The sequence below is a fragment of the Alligator mississippiensis genome, chromosome 5, assembly GCF_030867095.1.
Source record: "Alligator mississippiensis isolate rAllMis1 chromosome 5, rAllMis1, whole genome shotgun sequence".
Lineage (NCBI taxonomy): Eukaryota > Metazoa > Chordata > Crocodylia > Alligatoridae > Alligator > Alligator mississippiensis.
The window spans coordinates 180,264,920-180,278,901 of record NC_081828.1 but is presented as its reverse complement, the minus strand read 5'-3'; the positions used below and the strand labels follow the sequence as shown (position 1 = coordinate 180,278,901).

Below are 13,982 nucleotides of genomic sequence, written 5' to 3'. Positions count from 1 at the left end.
CTTTTCTTATAAGTAGGAAGCAACACCTTTTCTCTTGGGATGTGCTGAAAGCTGTTTCAATTATTATTTAATGGGAGTAAGGAAATGCCTTACTTCTAAATAGTCCGTTTTGTGGTTAACAACAGAAAAGAATTTTGACGTAAAACAGGTGATGAATAAAACAACATGTTCTTCTGTTACAGAACTAGCATGTACAGTTAATTCCCTGTAGTTTTCATCTGAGTTATCATAGATCTCAATTCTCATGTTCAGTACCTTCATTTGCCTTCTTTTTGTATGTATACTTACTTCACTTAGAAGTTGGTTACACATAGAAAATAATTCTGAAAATGAATAATGTTAATTTAAATCTTTATTAAAAAATTATTTAGTACAAGAATAATTTGGAATGGCTTTATAAGCCAAAATGTAATACCTTCTTATATACTCACTAATCTTAGAATGCCTCAATCTGAATCAAATGAAGGGTGAATAAAGCTTACCATTTGAGATCATTATAAGATAAGTTTTCTTTTCTCCCACTGGCTATCTTCAAAACAGTTTTGCCAAACTTTGTAAGTGTTGCTAAACTCATTGTTTTTCATATGACACTAATTCTAAGTAAGAAAACTATAAATTTAATCTTTATTAAAGAGGGAGAGAAAACACAACTACTTCCTTGACATTTTTTTTCTATATAACAATAACAATAAAAATGAGTCCAATACTTTATTGTTGTGTAAATAATCTGTACTGCAGCTGATTTTGCCAAATGTTCTGAAATGCATCTGAAGTCCTTATGACAAGAAATGAATTAATTTCTGTTGTGCTCTATTTTCCTTCTTCTGTATGCTATTTAGACTGTAAGCTTCTTAAAGCAGAGACCTGTCTTGAACATTACTTTACAGACATACAAGCCCTGAAATTGCCATAAGTTCTGTATGGGCACAGGGATCTATCCAAGTGGAACTCCACTGCAGAACAGGCCATTCATAGTGATGTGACAATGACAATAATACACTGCTAGGGAGAGACTCAGATCTATTGAAACTGAAAACAGAAGGCAAGGCAAAGAGGTCTCCTTAGCAGATCTCTCTCTCTCTCTCTCTCTCTCTAACTTTTATTATAGAATGTACTGTATTCTATTAAATAGCTTACCATCAAGTTTACTTGGAAAAATTATGCTCTGGGCCAAATCTTACCCCATGCAAGAAAAGAAGCACAGATTCTAACCTCAGGAACACTGGCAGAGCTACTCCTCAGCTGGAGTTGTCTTCTCTCATTTCTTTATGGATTTGAGTGAGGTATCCATATTATAGCAGACAGTAAGCCCCTGAATTACAAGAGAAAGAGCCTAGTCCTGCCAGAGGTGTTAAGTCTCAACCTACAGAATTGTAACATTTCTACTACAACAACAATGGTTATCATGAGAAACACCAAACATTGAACCAGGGGACTGCATAACTAACAGCATGATCTCTACAGCGTGAAGCAGAGGACCAAGTTCCCTAGCTGAGAGCTTTAAACTCCTATCCTCTGTGCATTAGGTACAGAGAAGCATTTCTAAGGAACTTAAAAAGTGGGCTATGCTATCTGTTAAATTTTACTTGTTGAGGGACAGGAGTAAGACAGGATCTGCTTTTATAATTGTGTGATTAATTACATGAATTGATGGAATCAAAGTTGCAGGTTATGAAGTCTCAGGGAGCATTTAATCAATGCAATATGATAGTATCTATCCATATGACAGAAACATAACACAAAAAACAATTTTGTATATCAAGTGCTTGGCAATATATGATTTCTCTTTTGATAGGCTTGTGCTCCTTTGTATCACTGGAGGACTCTCAAAGCTACCCCTGAAAAGGATCCGGTTGGCACCTGCTATGTAGCAATTCAGAACTTCAGCGCCTATGCTGAGTACTCTCCTTGTCGCAACAGTAAGCTTTAAGATAAATGACTTTCCATAGAACTGAAACTGTGATTACTGGTTTCAGACTTTCAATTATAGTGAAGCCTTGGCTAAATGAAAATTACTGACTGACACCATCATGCTCAAAGAGAGTATGAAGAAAAATAAACTTCAAATGATGTGTCTCCAGATGGATGCTTTATCATATAATTAAAAGAGGAGAGATTAAGTAAATTAGGTTTGTGTAATTATAGTGATGAGATATAATTGACTTAATTTACCAGGGTTTAAAATGCAGTAAATAGATCCTTAAAAAATGCATAACAGCATTTAGTACAGTTGCTTATATTTATTGCAGAATTGCCATCCTAGGACCAGATCCTGTACGGATAGTTTGCTTGCATGGTATTTCTGGGGCACAGGCAAAGTACAGATGCATGGTGTTAGTGTTACCTAACATGCTTCATTGCATTGTGTTGGAACAATGGATTCCTGTGTACTTTCAAAACACCCTCTGTGCATTACTGCCTGTAGAAGAATGGAGAAAAAGAGGATCATGAGCCAAGCCCAAGTATACCTAGGAATGCATGAAGTGCTATATACAGATTAGATCAGAGATTCATTTAATTCAGTACCCTGCCTCTGACTGACTGTTTCCATTACTAAATTGTTCAGAGGTAGAAGCAAAAAACCCTTCAGCAATCCCCAAAGGAGCTTCCTCCTAACCTTCAGAAGTTCAGAAAGTAGATAAAGACCTGGATTTTTGAAGGGAGGTATAAGAAGTAGTAGGAATTGTATGTTTGCTACTGTAAATTTGGATAGTTTCCTTGGCTGTATACATGAGCTCAGTGATATTTTTTGTAAAGATTTCTACTGCCACGTCATGTCAGGTTCCTATACTCCAAGGGCATTAACACCAAAGTGAAGTGTCCGTCGGCTTTAATGAACTTTGGATCAGGCCCCTACTGAACAGCTGGAGTGTGCAGAAGATAGCTCGTTCACAGACTAGGAATAATTGCTCTGTCACGGTTACTTGCTACATGGAATTGTCCATAGCTATCGTCTATAAGGTAGCAAATATGTCTTCCTGTGGAAATGCTCACAGAAGCGGTAAGCTGTTGTTTAGTTTAGTTGTATAGTGCCAGCTCTTCCATGTATTGGTGTACGGTACCAGTTAATTCTGGGTAATAACCGAAGATCTCCATGATTGTAACTTAGACTGGCTATTTGTTAAGAGGACCGTAAAATAGTCATACTGCAAATTGCCTCTAGCATTTTAATTATGTGCAGACTGACTTGCTAATACCTCCTCCAAATTCTTCTCTCCTGTAGCCTGTACCATGTGCCCTAACTGTATGCTGATTGCTAGAACAGTGCTGGTCACTTCACAGACAGATGTATTCTTGCATTCTCCCTGAAGTATTTTTCTGTTGGAGTTCTAGAGATAACATCTTGTCATGTAGTGAGGTTTGCCTCTGGGAACATATGTTGGGACAAAATAGCCCAGTGAATCTTTCTAAGATTTGCAAGAAGATCCTGAGACCTCAGTGTACACAAACATGTCTGGGGCATCTGCTTAGAGGTCCAGGCTTTCAGGGTTAATTTAGCTTTCCAGTTAGCTTCAAGGTTGTAGATTGTTTTTATATTGTATTCATATATTTTCCAAGAAATCTAGGAATCTGTCACATGTAAATGTTCAAAACAAATATATATTCATAAGAAAATAATTGCACATGCTCATACATCTGCATCCAGGATGAAATCCTGGAGCTCAGGATTTGTGCAATATGTATTGTATCTCATTTAAAGAGCAAGAATAGCTCTTTAGAGTGCTTGTATTATTCTGCTACATGTAGATACATTAAAACCTATTCTCCAAGTTAAAATTAATGATATTGCATAAATGCTTTCAGTTCTGCTTCATCTTCTTTCCCTGCCTTCCATAGTAACCTAAAGATTGATCCAGAAACTGGATGTACATAATCACTTTGAATCATAGAGATAAACCAAAGCTAAAGTATTTAGTCTAATCATCCTCAGTGTATACCTGTCATACAACAGTTTGAAACAATACATTGTTGCTTTGGGGGTTTCTGGAGGGGTTTTATTTTTTGGGGGGGGGAGGTTGGGATTTTTTTTGCTATCACTGTAAATCTCTGCACTAATATCAGTCCTTGGGAAATATTGGAGTAATAGCAGTAAGGTTCTAAGTAGGGTCTACTTGAGCAACATGAGATAATAAAAGATTCATCTTTTAATAACTGCAGGCAATGCAGATCCTGAAGGACAAGGTTTCTGTCAAGCAGGCTTCAGTTTGGATTTTTACAAGGTGAGCTTCTGCTTTTGAATGTCTTAGACCAGATTTTATTCTAGTGTTGTCCCAAAGGACTTCTTCCTTCACTGCATCCAAAGCTGTCTGCCATCCTGGTGACTGGCAGTTTATTCAGATTTTGTTTCAAGCTAATTTCTTTAGAAAGTTGTTGCAGTTTCGCAAAATGTGTGTGTTTGAAACTTAACCATTTAATTTAAAGAACAGATAAAATATGTTTATCAATATATTTTTGTTGGTTGCATGTACACCATCTAACTTTTTGATTTGTCTGGTTTCCCTTTTAGCCTGTGCTTATAGCAACACTGTGTTGCACTAATCACCCAAACCTTCAGAAAGAGCAATGATTTTGGCTACCTCAGCTTTTGGTGTGCTTACTTTGTGTTCTTTTCCAGGGGCCATTCTTTCAGAAAGTGAAGAACAACAGCTCTCTAGCATGTTTTCAATTAAAATAAATGATATTGGACTTCTTTAGAAAGAAGGCAAAGCTGCTCAAGCAACCTGTGCTTTGTCTGGAGTTGGGGCAGAGAAAATATGTTGTGACCAACATGGTTAAGTAACAGGCAGTAAGAATAAGCACTAGGAATATCTTGGCAGCTAATGAATCATCTGTGCCACTGCTAGATCACCAGAACCTCACATATGTCTCTAATCATGTCAACTGTTTCCTGTTTTGGTGTCTCATTGTTTCCACTTTACATGCACATTGTTCTTTTGGCACAATTCTTTTGGCACACTTCCCTTTGTCGACAGGCTAAGAAGTGGGTAGAGCCCATCATATTTAGCACTGGTATGAATATGTTAAGCAGTACCATTGCCAGTGTCAACCTTTATTTATGCTTAGAAAGAAATGGCTTTCTTTTAGAACTGTTGTGTAGCAGCCAGAGGACAAGTTATCTCCATGATTGAGGAGATAACATCTAAGTCTGCCCTTATGCTTGTATTTAACTTTACAGTTAACTATTTTAGTGATTTCCTGAACTGGGAGCTCTGTCCTATGTTATAGCCCTGACAAAGTGCTATTTGTCTAGATATAATTGTTTTAATTGTTCCTCATATTTATGTTTTTAAGCTCTGAAAAAGGTATCAGTCATAGCTTAATATTGTTCCTTTCTGTTTTTTTGTAGAACGGGGACCTTATAGTAGGAGGACCTGGTAGTTTTTATTGGCAAGGTATGTTCATTTGGTTAACTTACACTAAAAAGTAAAGTGCAAAGTATAAGAGGAAAAGTTTGTTCTAGTTTCTCAGTGTAAGGTCACAAGCATTCTCGTCTCACTCACACAAGTATAAATAAGGAATAACTGCTCTGAATTCAATGACGTGTTAAGAAATCAGTGCAAGAGAGATCAGAATCAAATAATGGATTCTACAAGACATGAAACAAATAGGTATTTAATATATTTATGTTGATATTTTTGAGCATTGGTCTTTTAAGTAACAAGCTGAACTGTATTTTCATCTGGAAGAAAGTGTCATTCATGTGGTAATATGTACAACTTGTTCACAGTATAAGTTACTGTTTATTAATGATGGGAGTATTGCATCACATTATGCATTATGTTGTATGTATCTGTAATGCAACTGTGAAGTTAGTATTTTAACATTGCATTTTATAGATGCTGTTTACTTTCATTTTGGTAATGGCAAATCTTTTCTCCTCCTCCCTTGATTTGACTACTTGTGATAAAGTTCGTACATCATTTCTGTTGAGCAGGGAGATTTTGTTAATCATGTGTGAGGCCACTTGTTGTGTTATACCTGCATTTTTGCTGTCATTAAAAGAGGAAGATTCTGGTTCATCATGACTTGATGCCAAAAAATCTATAGCTTTGTCCCTTCCAATGAAAGAGCACTGCCCTTAGCTTCCCATGTCTTATTGATCTGTATGGAGAGGCTTTGCCTGTCAAAGTTTGATTTAGACATATGTAGGACTTTGAAATATACCTAGAATTACAGTTATGGTTAATAATGTATCATGCTCCATATTGTTCCCCTCCTTTTGAAAGATGAGGAGAGAGATTGGCTTAAGTATCATCATCAGACTCCCAGACTGGTAGTAGGAAAAGGCTGCTCCAACAGAAGTGGCTGCTCTTTATAAGGACAATGTTACAAAGATAAATTGTGTTGGACATGAGATAGTAAGTGGTGTATGAAAACCATGTCTTAACTTATAGTTAATTTTAAACTGTAGATAACCTTTCATTTTAGGAGTTGGCTGTTCTTTAAATCCTTTTAATTTGCAATGTTGTTTGAATGCAGGTCAGGTAATTACTGCCAATATTGCGGATATTATCACCGATTATTCATTCAAAGATATTTTAAGGAAACTGATACGAGAAAAGCAAACTGGAGTGGCCCCACCATCATATGACGATAATTACCTTGGTAAGATATATATGCCCTAAAATCAGTGGCTACCTATTCATGTGCTCCAAGGTGGGGTGTTATTTTAATTAGAGTGGCATTCAGGAGCTGGTCTAATTAAAAAGCTTGCAGTGTCTCATGTATTCAGCGTCCTGTGTTTCAAAGTGGTGGCTTGGTACTTTAACTTTATAGTTAATGTGCCCCAGGCATCAATTTGAAATGCGGGAACGTTGAATACACAAGATGCTGGAGTGGTCTTATTAGAACACTCCAGCCGGCTAGATTCATCAAGTTCTAATTGGAATGCATCAGAGCTTGTGCAAAAGTGCCCAATAGAATGATCTTAACGAGAAAGCAAATCTTGAATTATTTATGCCCCAGTTTGTGAATACTTGGAACATGCTTCCCAAGCACAGGAGCAATCCGTTAGTTTGCTAATAACTTCACTAAGACCACTTGTGTTTGGCCTTAAGCACAGTTATACATCTTTGCAACAACAGATCCTAGCTTTTTAAACTCATATGGGGGCAGATTGGATCAACTGGAATTATTTGTCCTAGAGAGAAAAAGACTGGAGAGCAGTTGATAAATCTTTAAATACAAAAAAAAGTCTGGTATAAAGAAGATAGTAATTATCTGCTCTCTATGCTCATCGGGGATAGGAGAAATAATTGCAACAAAGGTGATTTAATTCACATATTAGAAATAATTTTCTAACCATGAATGTGGTTAAGAGCTGGAACAGATTACTTAGGGCCTGGACACACATTACAGCTGAACCTTTCCAAAATGTCACTGATGGGGTACCTGTTAGCAATTGTGTAAAATGCTGTGGCTCCAACAGCAAGGGTGAATTTAACTAGTTTTTAAGAGGCTTGTATATCTGTTTGCTTTAGATTTAAACCATATTTAAAGCATTCTAAGTGTTGTGTATCCAATCCTCCTTAGAGAGGCTATGGACTCTTCATTTCTGGAAGTCTTTAAAAGAAGAGTTTAGATAACTGTGTGTTGGGAATAACTAAGCAAGGATGATCCTGCCTTGAACTAGACTTCTCAGTGCCCCTCCCAGCCATATTTTTCTACAGTTATTTGCTATTCTTGTTTTGTCTTTAATATAGTTAATTATACATTAACTTTTAAAATATACATCATTCTAGTCACAGAAAATTGATTGAGTTTATGATAATTAGAAACTATTTACTGGTAAATTGCTGAATGAAAAGAAATATTTTTGTAATGCTTTGTACAGTAATTCTGCTCTTACTGAAGTTTAAAAAAAAACCTATAATTGACTTTACTGACAGCAGAAGTATGTTCGAATACATAAAAAACAAATACAATATCTCCTTGACTACATGCTTTAAAAGAAAGCTGGCAGCCTGCCCCATGAGAACTTTGTATAATGTATACATATATCTGCTTGTAAGAAATGTTGCTTTCTTTTCCATGATTGTAGAAATGCTGTATTGTCAAACAGTTCAGTGCACATAAACTACTTGCAAAAGGGTTGAAACCAGTTTAAGATAAGCTTGGGTAGATGTAGTATCAGACTTAACTGACTTCAATTAAATTGGTTAATTGAACTTCTGTCCCAGATCCCCTCCAGGTTCAAGTTAACTTGCAGTCCTCCAGCACTTCAGGATGCTTTGCACCTCCCCCACAACTCCTACCCACCCCACACAGGGTAGGTGGGCTAGCCCTATCCCAGGGGCGGGCAATTATTTTGGGCAGAGGGCCGCTTACTGAGTTTTGGCAAGCCATTGAGGGCCGTATGACAGGCAGCCCAGGGCAGATAAATATTAATTTTCTAAATTTTTAGGGGCCCTGTGGACCAGATAGAATGGCCTGGCAGGCCATATCCAGCCCCCAGGCCACATTTTGCCCACCCCTGCCCTAATCCAAGCTCTCTGCTCCAGCCAAGCCAAGGAGGTGTGCTCTAGTACCGTCTGGCTTCTGGTCTGGGCCACTGCAGGCATGTGGCTGCTTTTCTGGAATCAAAAGTGAATGTCTGTTCACTTGCTTATCAGTTCAATCTATGCATCATAGTTCAACCTGCAAAGATTGAATCGATTCAGCCTCAGGCTTTTTGACAGGCTGTACTTAGCCTGGGAATTAAGCATCTAATTCACAATAGATGTGTTTACACATGTGCTTTAATATGCAGTAGCCTATTCTACTGTGTATTAAAGCGGTGTGTAAAAAACTGGGCTAATATGCTAATGCGCAGTAGAATAGGCTACTGTGCATTAAGCATTACCTAAAAAGTGTGCACTTGTGCTATTGTGCATTTGTGCAGCCTAATGCACATTTATTTAGTACCTCATATTGGAGGTACTAAATTTAATGCGCATTAGGAAAAGCACATTAATGCACTTGTAGACATACCCATACAGTCTTTTGTAAATTCTAAATCCCAGTAGGACTAATCTGCATCTCTATGTGTCTAAATACCTTTGGAAATCTAGCTTTGAATTACATTAATAGTTAAAACCTGAGTGTGAAACAAATGGACAATAAATATGTATTAACTAAAAAACATATCATTTACACATTATTTTTATGTGAATTATAAAATATTAATGCTTTGAAGGTTAGACTTGGGATATAGTTAAATTGCCGAACTGTTCCCAATGATGTAGGCCTGCAGACTTAGTGAGCTTTTGAGACTTGCAATGAAGTTGGTCATAACAAATAACTTTTCTTTTTAATCTAGTTTTGGATATACTAGTTTGTAACATTTTATAGAGATTATTGGACCAGAAAACAAATCTGATTATTCTTCCAGAAATGTCTTTCTTTGGAACTAAATGATTTGTCAGATTCTGTTCTTGTAATTTATTTTTAAACAGGATACTCAGTGGCTGCTGGGGAATTTACTGGCGACTCTGAACAAGGTAAGAACCCTATGTTCCTGACTGCAAACCATCTGACTGGGCACTTGTCTGCTTACTGAACAATATAATGGCTTTTACATATTATAAAGGTAAGGAATAGTTCAGAGGAATTCCTGAAAAGGAATAGCATTGTCTATACTTAATATGCTTAGATGGAAATCTTACCTTGGCTGCTATACCCAGAGAAATTGGAGCTTCATCAACCAAATCTCTACATCCTTTTGCTTAGCTGTGTTTCCTCCACATTGGAAGATAGGAATATCCTCCACAGTGAAGATAGCTGCAAAACTCGCTTTTGTCTACTTAGCTCAGGTATCCAGAGCAGGGCAGGATTGATAGCAGGTTGTTCAAAAGTCTGTCATGGCCCGTTGGTATGTATTCAGGTGTCTGATCAGTGCTAAAGCCTGGGTTGCTCCAGTTAAACTGCCATGGTACTACAATTAACTTGGATATGTCTTCATATGCTGCAATTACACTTCCAACTACAATGTAGGCAATCTCTTTGAAAAGTTACAGATGTAGAATTAGAGGATGGCAAGTAGCATGCACCACATGACTGTTACTGTGAGCAAAAGCAATAAACGTACAGAAGAAGATAAGAATTGCCATTTACTGCACCTGAACATAAGTCCATCTTGCCCTTATCCTGTGTCAAGCAATGTCAGAGTGGATGCTGAAAGGGAGTGAGCTGGGTATGACCAGAAACGTAATATATATCATCCAATGCACCAAATGCCGTGATAGAAAATATGTAAAAAACCAAACAACTGCGCACCAGAATGAACTCACACTGGAAATCTATCAAAGACAAGAATACCCAGTTACCTGTGGGGGCACACTTCTCACAAGAAAACCACTCACTCAGTTCTAATCTTCAAAGGGAATTTACAAAAGACTTTTCACAGACGAGCCTATGAAATTCACTTCATCAACAATGAAGTGGATACAAAAAAGCATGGACTAAATATAGACATTGGATTTCTGACACATTATAACCTGCCTAATATCTGACTCCCCAAGTACCTCTCCACTGTTTACCGGCTACATTCATTCCCCTTCCACTCGGCCCCCCTGCCTGTCTCTCATCCACTGACTCCTTAATTTACATCTTCACTGACTGCCTTTCTTGTATGCATATCAGCCTCTGGCTTCTTTACTATTCGTTCCATACAGGAAGAGCACACACCAATTGTAGATGCTTCCTCAGCCTGACGAAGGGTATTTATACCCAAAAGCTTGTTAAGAAGAATTTTTCCAACTGTTTGAGTTGGTCTAATAAAATATATCATATTTACCCAAAGAACCTTCTCTACCTATGTCCTTAGACCAACATAGCTACAACCTGTCCACCTGGATATGACCAGGGTTTTGTCCACTGTTCCTCTGCCACGTGCAGCTTCCCACATTTAAGGTATAGGCCATTTTGATTTAGAGACTCTATCCCAAACTCCTGTGGTCACACTTATCTACACTGAATTTCATTTACCATTTGGTGGCCAATTCTCCCAATCATGTCAGATCTTCTGTAGTTCCTCACAGTTTGCCTTGGTCTTTACCACTTTGAATAACTGTGTGTCATCCACAAATTTGTCCACCTAACTACTCACCCGCTTTTCAGGTAATTTATGAATATGTTAAACAGCACCGGTCCCAACACAGATTCCCTGGGGGGCCTCGCTGTTTACTTCTTTCCACCTTGAAACCTGGCAGCTTGTGTACCTGATAGCTACCTTTTGTTGCTGAGAGCAGGGCTACTTGCTTAGGCCATTCCCTAACCTGTAGTCCATATTCTTTAAGAATACAGTGCCTGGTATAGAGTATTTGCCGCCATCATCCTAATGCATTATGTTCCGTGACACAGTAAGAAGTTTCCGTATCCTCTCTTTCCCAGCTAAAACATAAAATTCAAGGGCAAGATTAAAATCTACATTTATAAAGAGAGAAAATATTATATAAGAAAGTGAAATGTGGAATTAATCATGTAAAGAAGGAACGGATTAACTGTACATGAACAAAAATGCGTAAAACAATAACGAACAAGATTCATGTAGAAGCAAAGGCTTTTTCATGGACTAATACATTCTACATGGAGGTATTTTTACAACTATTTACATTTAGAATAGGAGCTTTCATCTACAGGAATCTGAAAGCACATTACAAAATCACTAGCAATATTTGCAAACAATACATATTTGTATCAACATCAAAGTACACCCACTTGGTAAGAGAAAATGCATTAGCAACATAACAGTAGAGTAACATGTGCTGTAAATTTGGGAAAAACAACAAGGAAGAGTTTTTAACCCTGATTCTAGGTAAGCAGAATGTTATGATTGCCATTTTTCACAAACGATCCAGGCAGACGCTTTGAAGGTATGATACAGAAGGGTGATACACAAGACTAGTCAGAAAAGACAGCATACAACTATGGAAAACAGTGTTTTCAGTATAAGTGCATTTAATTTCGGTTAGAGGTTGCTTTGCTGTAGCAGCTGTAGAAATTAATCTTGGCTGTATCATGGCCACAGGAGTCAACTGAATAGTCAGAAAGTTGACCCACAGTGTAAATATCCTAGTGGGCACTAGGAGGGAAAGGACTCTGTCCAGGTGTAGACTAGTTTAGTGTGTAATGGTTTAATACTGCATATGCCTAGAGATGCCAATAGACACATTTTATAAATGTAAAAAATTTGCTGAAGTCTTGACATGAAGTACTGAAGATTTTGGTAAAGCTAGCAGCATACCCTTAAATGATAGGGCCTATATATTAGGAAGATTCCAGTGACTGGGACTCTGTTTGATGTTTTAATCGTATAAAATAACTGAGCAATTAATCATTTTTTCTCTTCAGAATTGGTTGTTGGAGTTCCAAGGGGAGCACAGAACTTTGGATATGTATGTATTGAGCTGATATTTCATCTATTCATACGAAATGTGTGAGCTAGATTGCTTTGAAGATGAAGCCCAAGTGTATAGTCCATGGTTATTCAGATTTGGTGTCATAGTTTAATGCTCGCGCTCTCTATTTATTTACTATAAAGAAGCTGTCTTTAGTGGTATAATTTGAATATCAGACGTGAGAAGTCATGAAAAGCATTTTGAAGAGAAGAATATGCTTCCCTTAAAATTTCATGAGCAGTTTGCCTGGTAAATTGATAAGCCTGATTTGTATCCCTTGTATGCCAGTAGAACTTCTGAATGTAAAAAGAACGCCAAACTTTAGCCTCCTATTAAAACTTGCTGTGCATGCCGCTCTTCCTCTGTGTATATATATATTATCTGAATTCAGATAACTTACATATAGGTTTATTATATGTGGCTCCCATATCATTGTAGCGTCCAAGTGCCTCAAAATCTTCAGTGTACAGATGCATGGAGCACCTCTGTAATGCAGGGAAGTACCCCACTCCCTATTTTGCATACAGGGCACTGAGGCACAAAAAGTGTAGAAGATTGCCCAACGCCACTTACGTAATCTGTGGAGCACAGAAATGACTTCAGACATCCCAAATCCTAGTCTATCATCCTAATAATTGGACCACTCTTCAACTTCCTCTAAAGATGCCTGTTGCTACATTGTAGTTTATCATGATGTGATTGAAATCTTGTATTTTTTTTTCTCTTACCAGGTTTCAATTATTAATTCTACAGACTTGACATTCATTCAGAATTTTACTGGTGAACAGGTAAAGTAAAAAAACCTAAATAATAAAATATTCCCTCTCTAAATAATGTAATTATACCCACAGTATTATTATATTTACTCAAATTTGAGATGAGGTTTCTTTCCCCATTCAACATGGGGAGAAAAAAGAAACCATCTTAGAGTTGAGTATGGTCCAAGCAGAGAGCTGCAGTGGCTCTGGTCCCCTGGCCTGACCCTAGCTCCAGCCTGGGGAGTGCAGGCATGGGGGAAGCAAGTAGTGAAGGAGAGGTGCAGGGAGCAAGGGGCAGCCTGCCTGCCCCTCCAGCCACCTCCCTCCCTGCCATAGCACTGGGAGGGATGAATTTAAGATGACCCTTCAATAATTAAGTTTTATACATGAAAAATTATAACAAATTTATAATTTTCTATGTATAGAATCTAATTATTGAGGGGTTGTCTTACATTCAAATTCATTTTGGATTTGGGTAAATATGGTACAGTGTAAAGTGTATGTTACAAAATATTTTCTACCTTCCAGAATTATTATCCAGAAGTTTGTCAGATTAAAAAAAAAAAGTTTTTATTGAGTAGAAGATCTTAACTTTCATGTTGCTTTTTGCTTACAGATGGCATCTTACTTTGGGTATACTGTTGCAGTATCTGATGTTAACAATGACGGGTAGGTTACCCAGTGCACCCCAAACCCACTGAAATTCAATATAATTGAGTGTTTAACATTTTACCTGAATTTTCAAAAAAGACAATATTTTTTAATATTTTGGGTGACGGGGGGGAAAAAAAATTCAAAAATCATGATAATTCTTTGAGGGCCTGAAAGCCAAAACAGAAATGTAATA

General features: G+C 37.4%; 1 protein-coding gene across 3 annotated transcripts in view; it reads left to right on the top strand.

Annotated features, from left to right (window-relative positions):
- ITGA8 (integrin subunit alpha 8) overlaps positions 1 to 13,982 on the top strand; it is a 174,737-nt gene that overhangs the window by 18,860 nt on the left and 141,895 nt on the right. For all 3 annotated transcript variants that reach the window (XM_019497862.2, XM_006271243.4, XM_059729045.1), the window contains exons 4-11: positions 1,796 to 1,919; positions 4,159 to 4,220; positions 5,348 to 5,393; positions 6,481 to 6,606; positions 9,435 to 9,479; positions 12,331 to 12,374; positions 13,109 to 13,165; positions 13,752 to 13,804. In XM_019497862.2, coding sequence (XP_019353407.2) covers positions 1,796 to 1,919; positions 4,159 to 4,220; positions 5,348 to 5,393; positions 6,481 to 6,606; positions 9,435 to 9,479; positions 12,331 to 12,374; positions 13,109 to 13,165; positions 13,752 to 13,804 — 557 coding nt within the window. The remainder of the gene's footprint in view (positions 1 to 1,795; positions 1,920 to 4,158; positions 4,221 to 5,347; positions 5,394 to 6,480; positions 6,607 to 9,434; positions 9,480 to 12,330; positions 12,375 to 13,108; positions 13,166 to 13,751; positions 13,805 to 13,982) is intronic.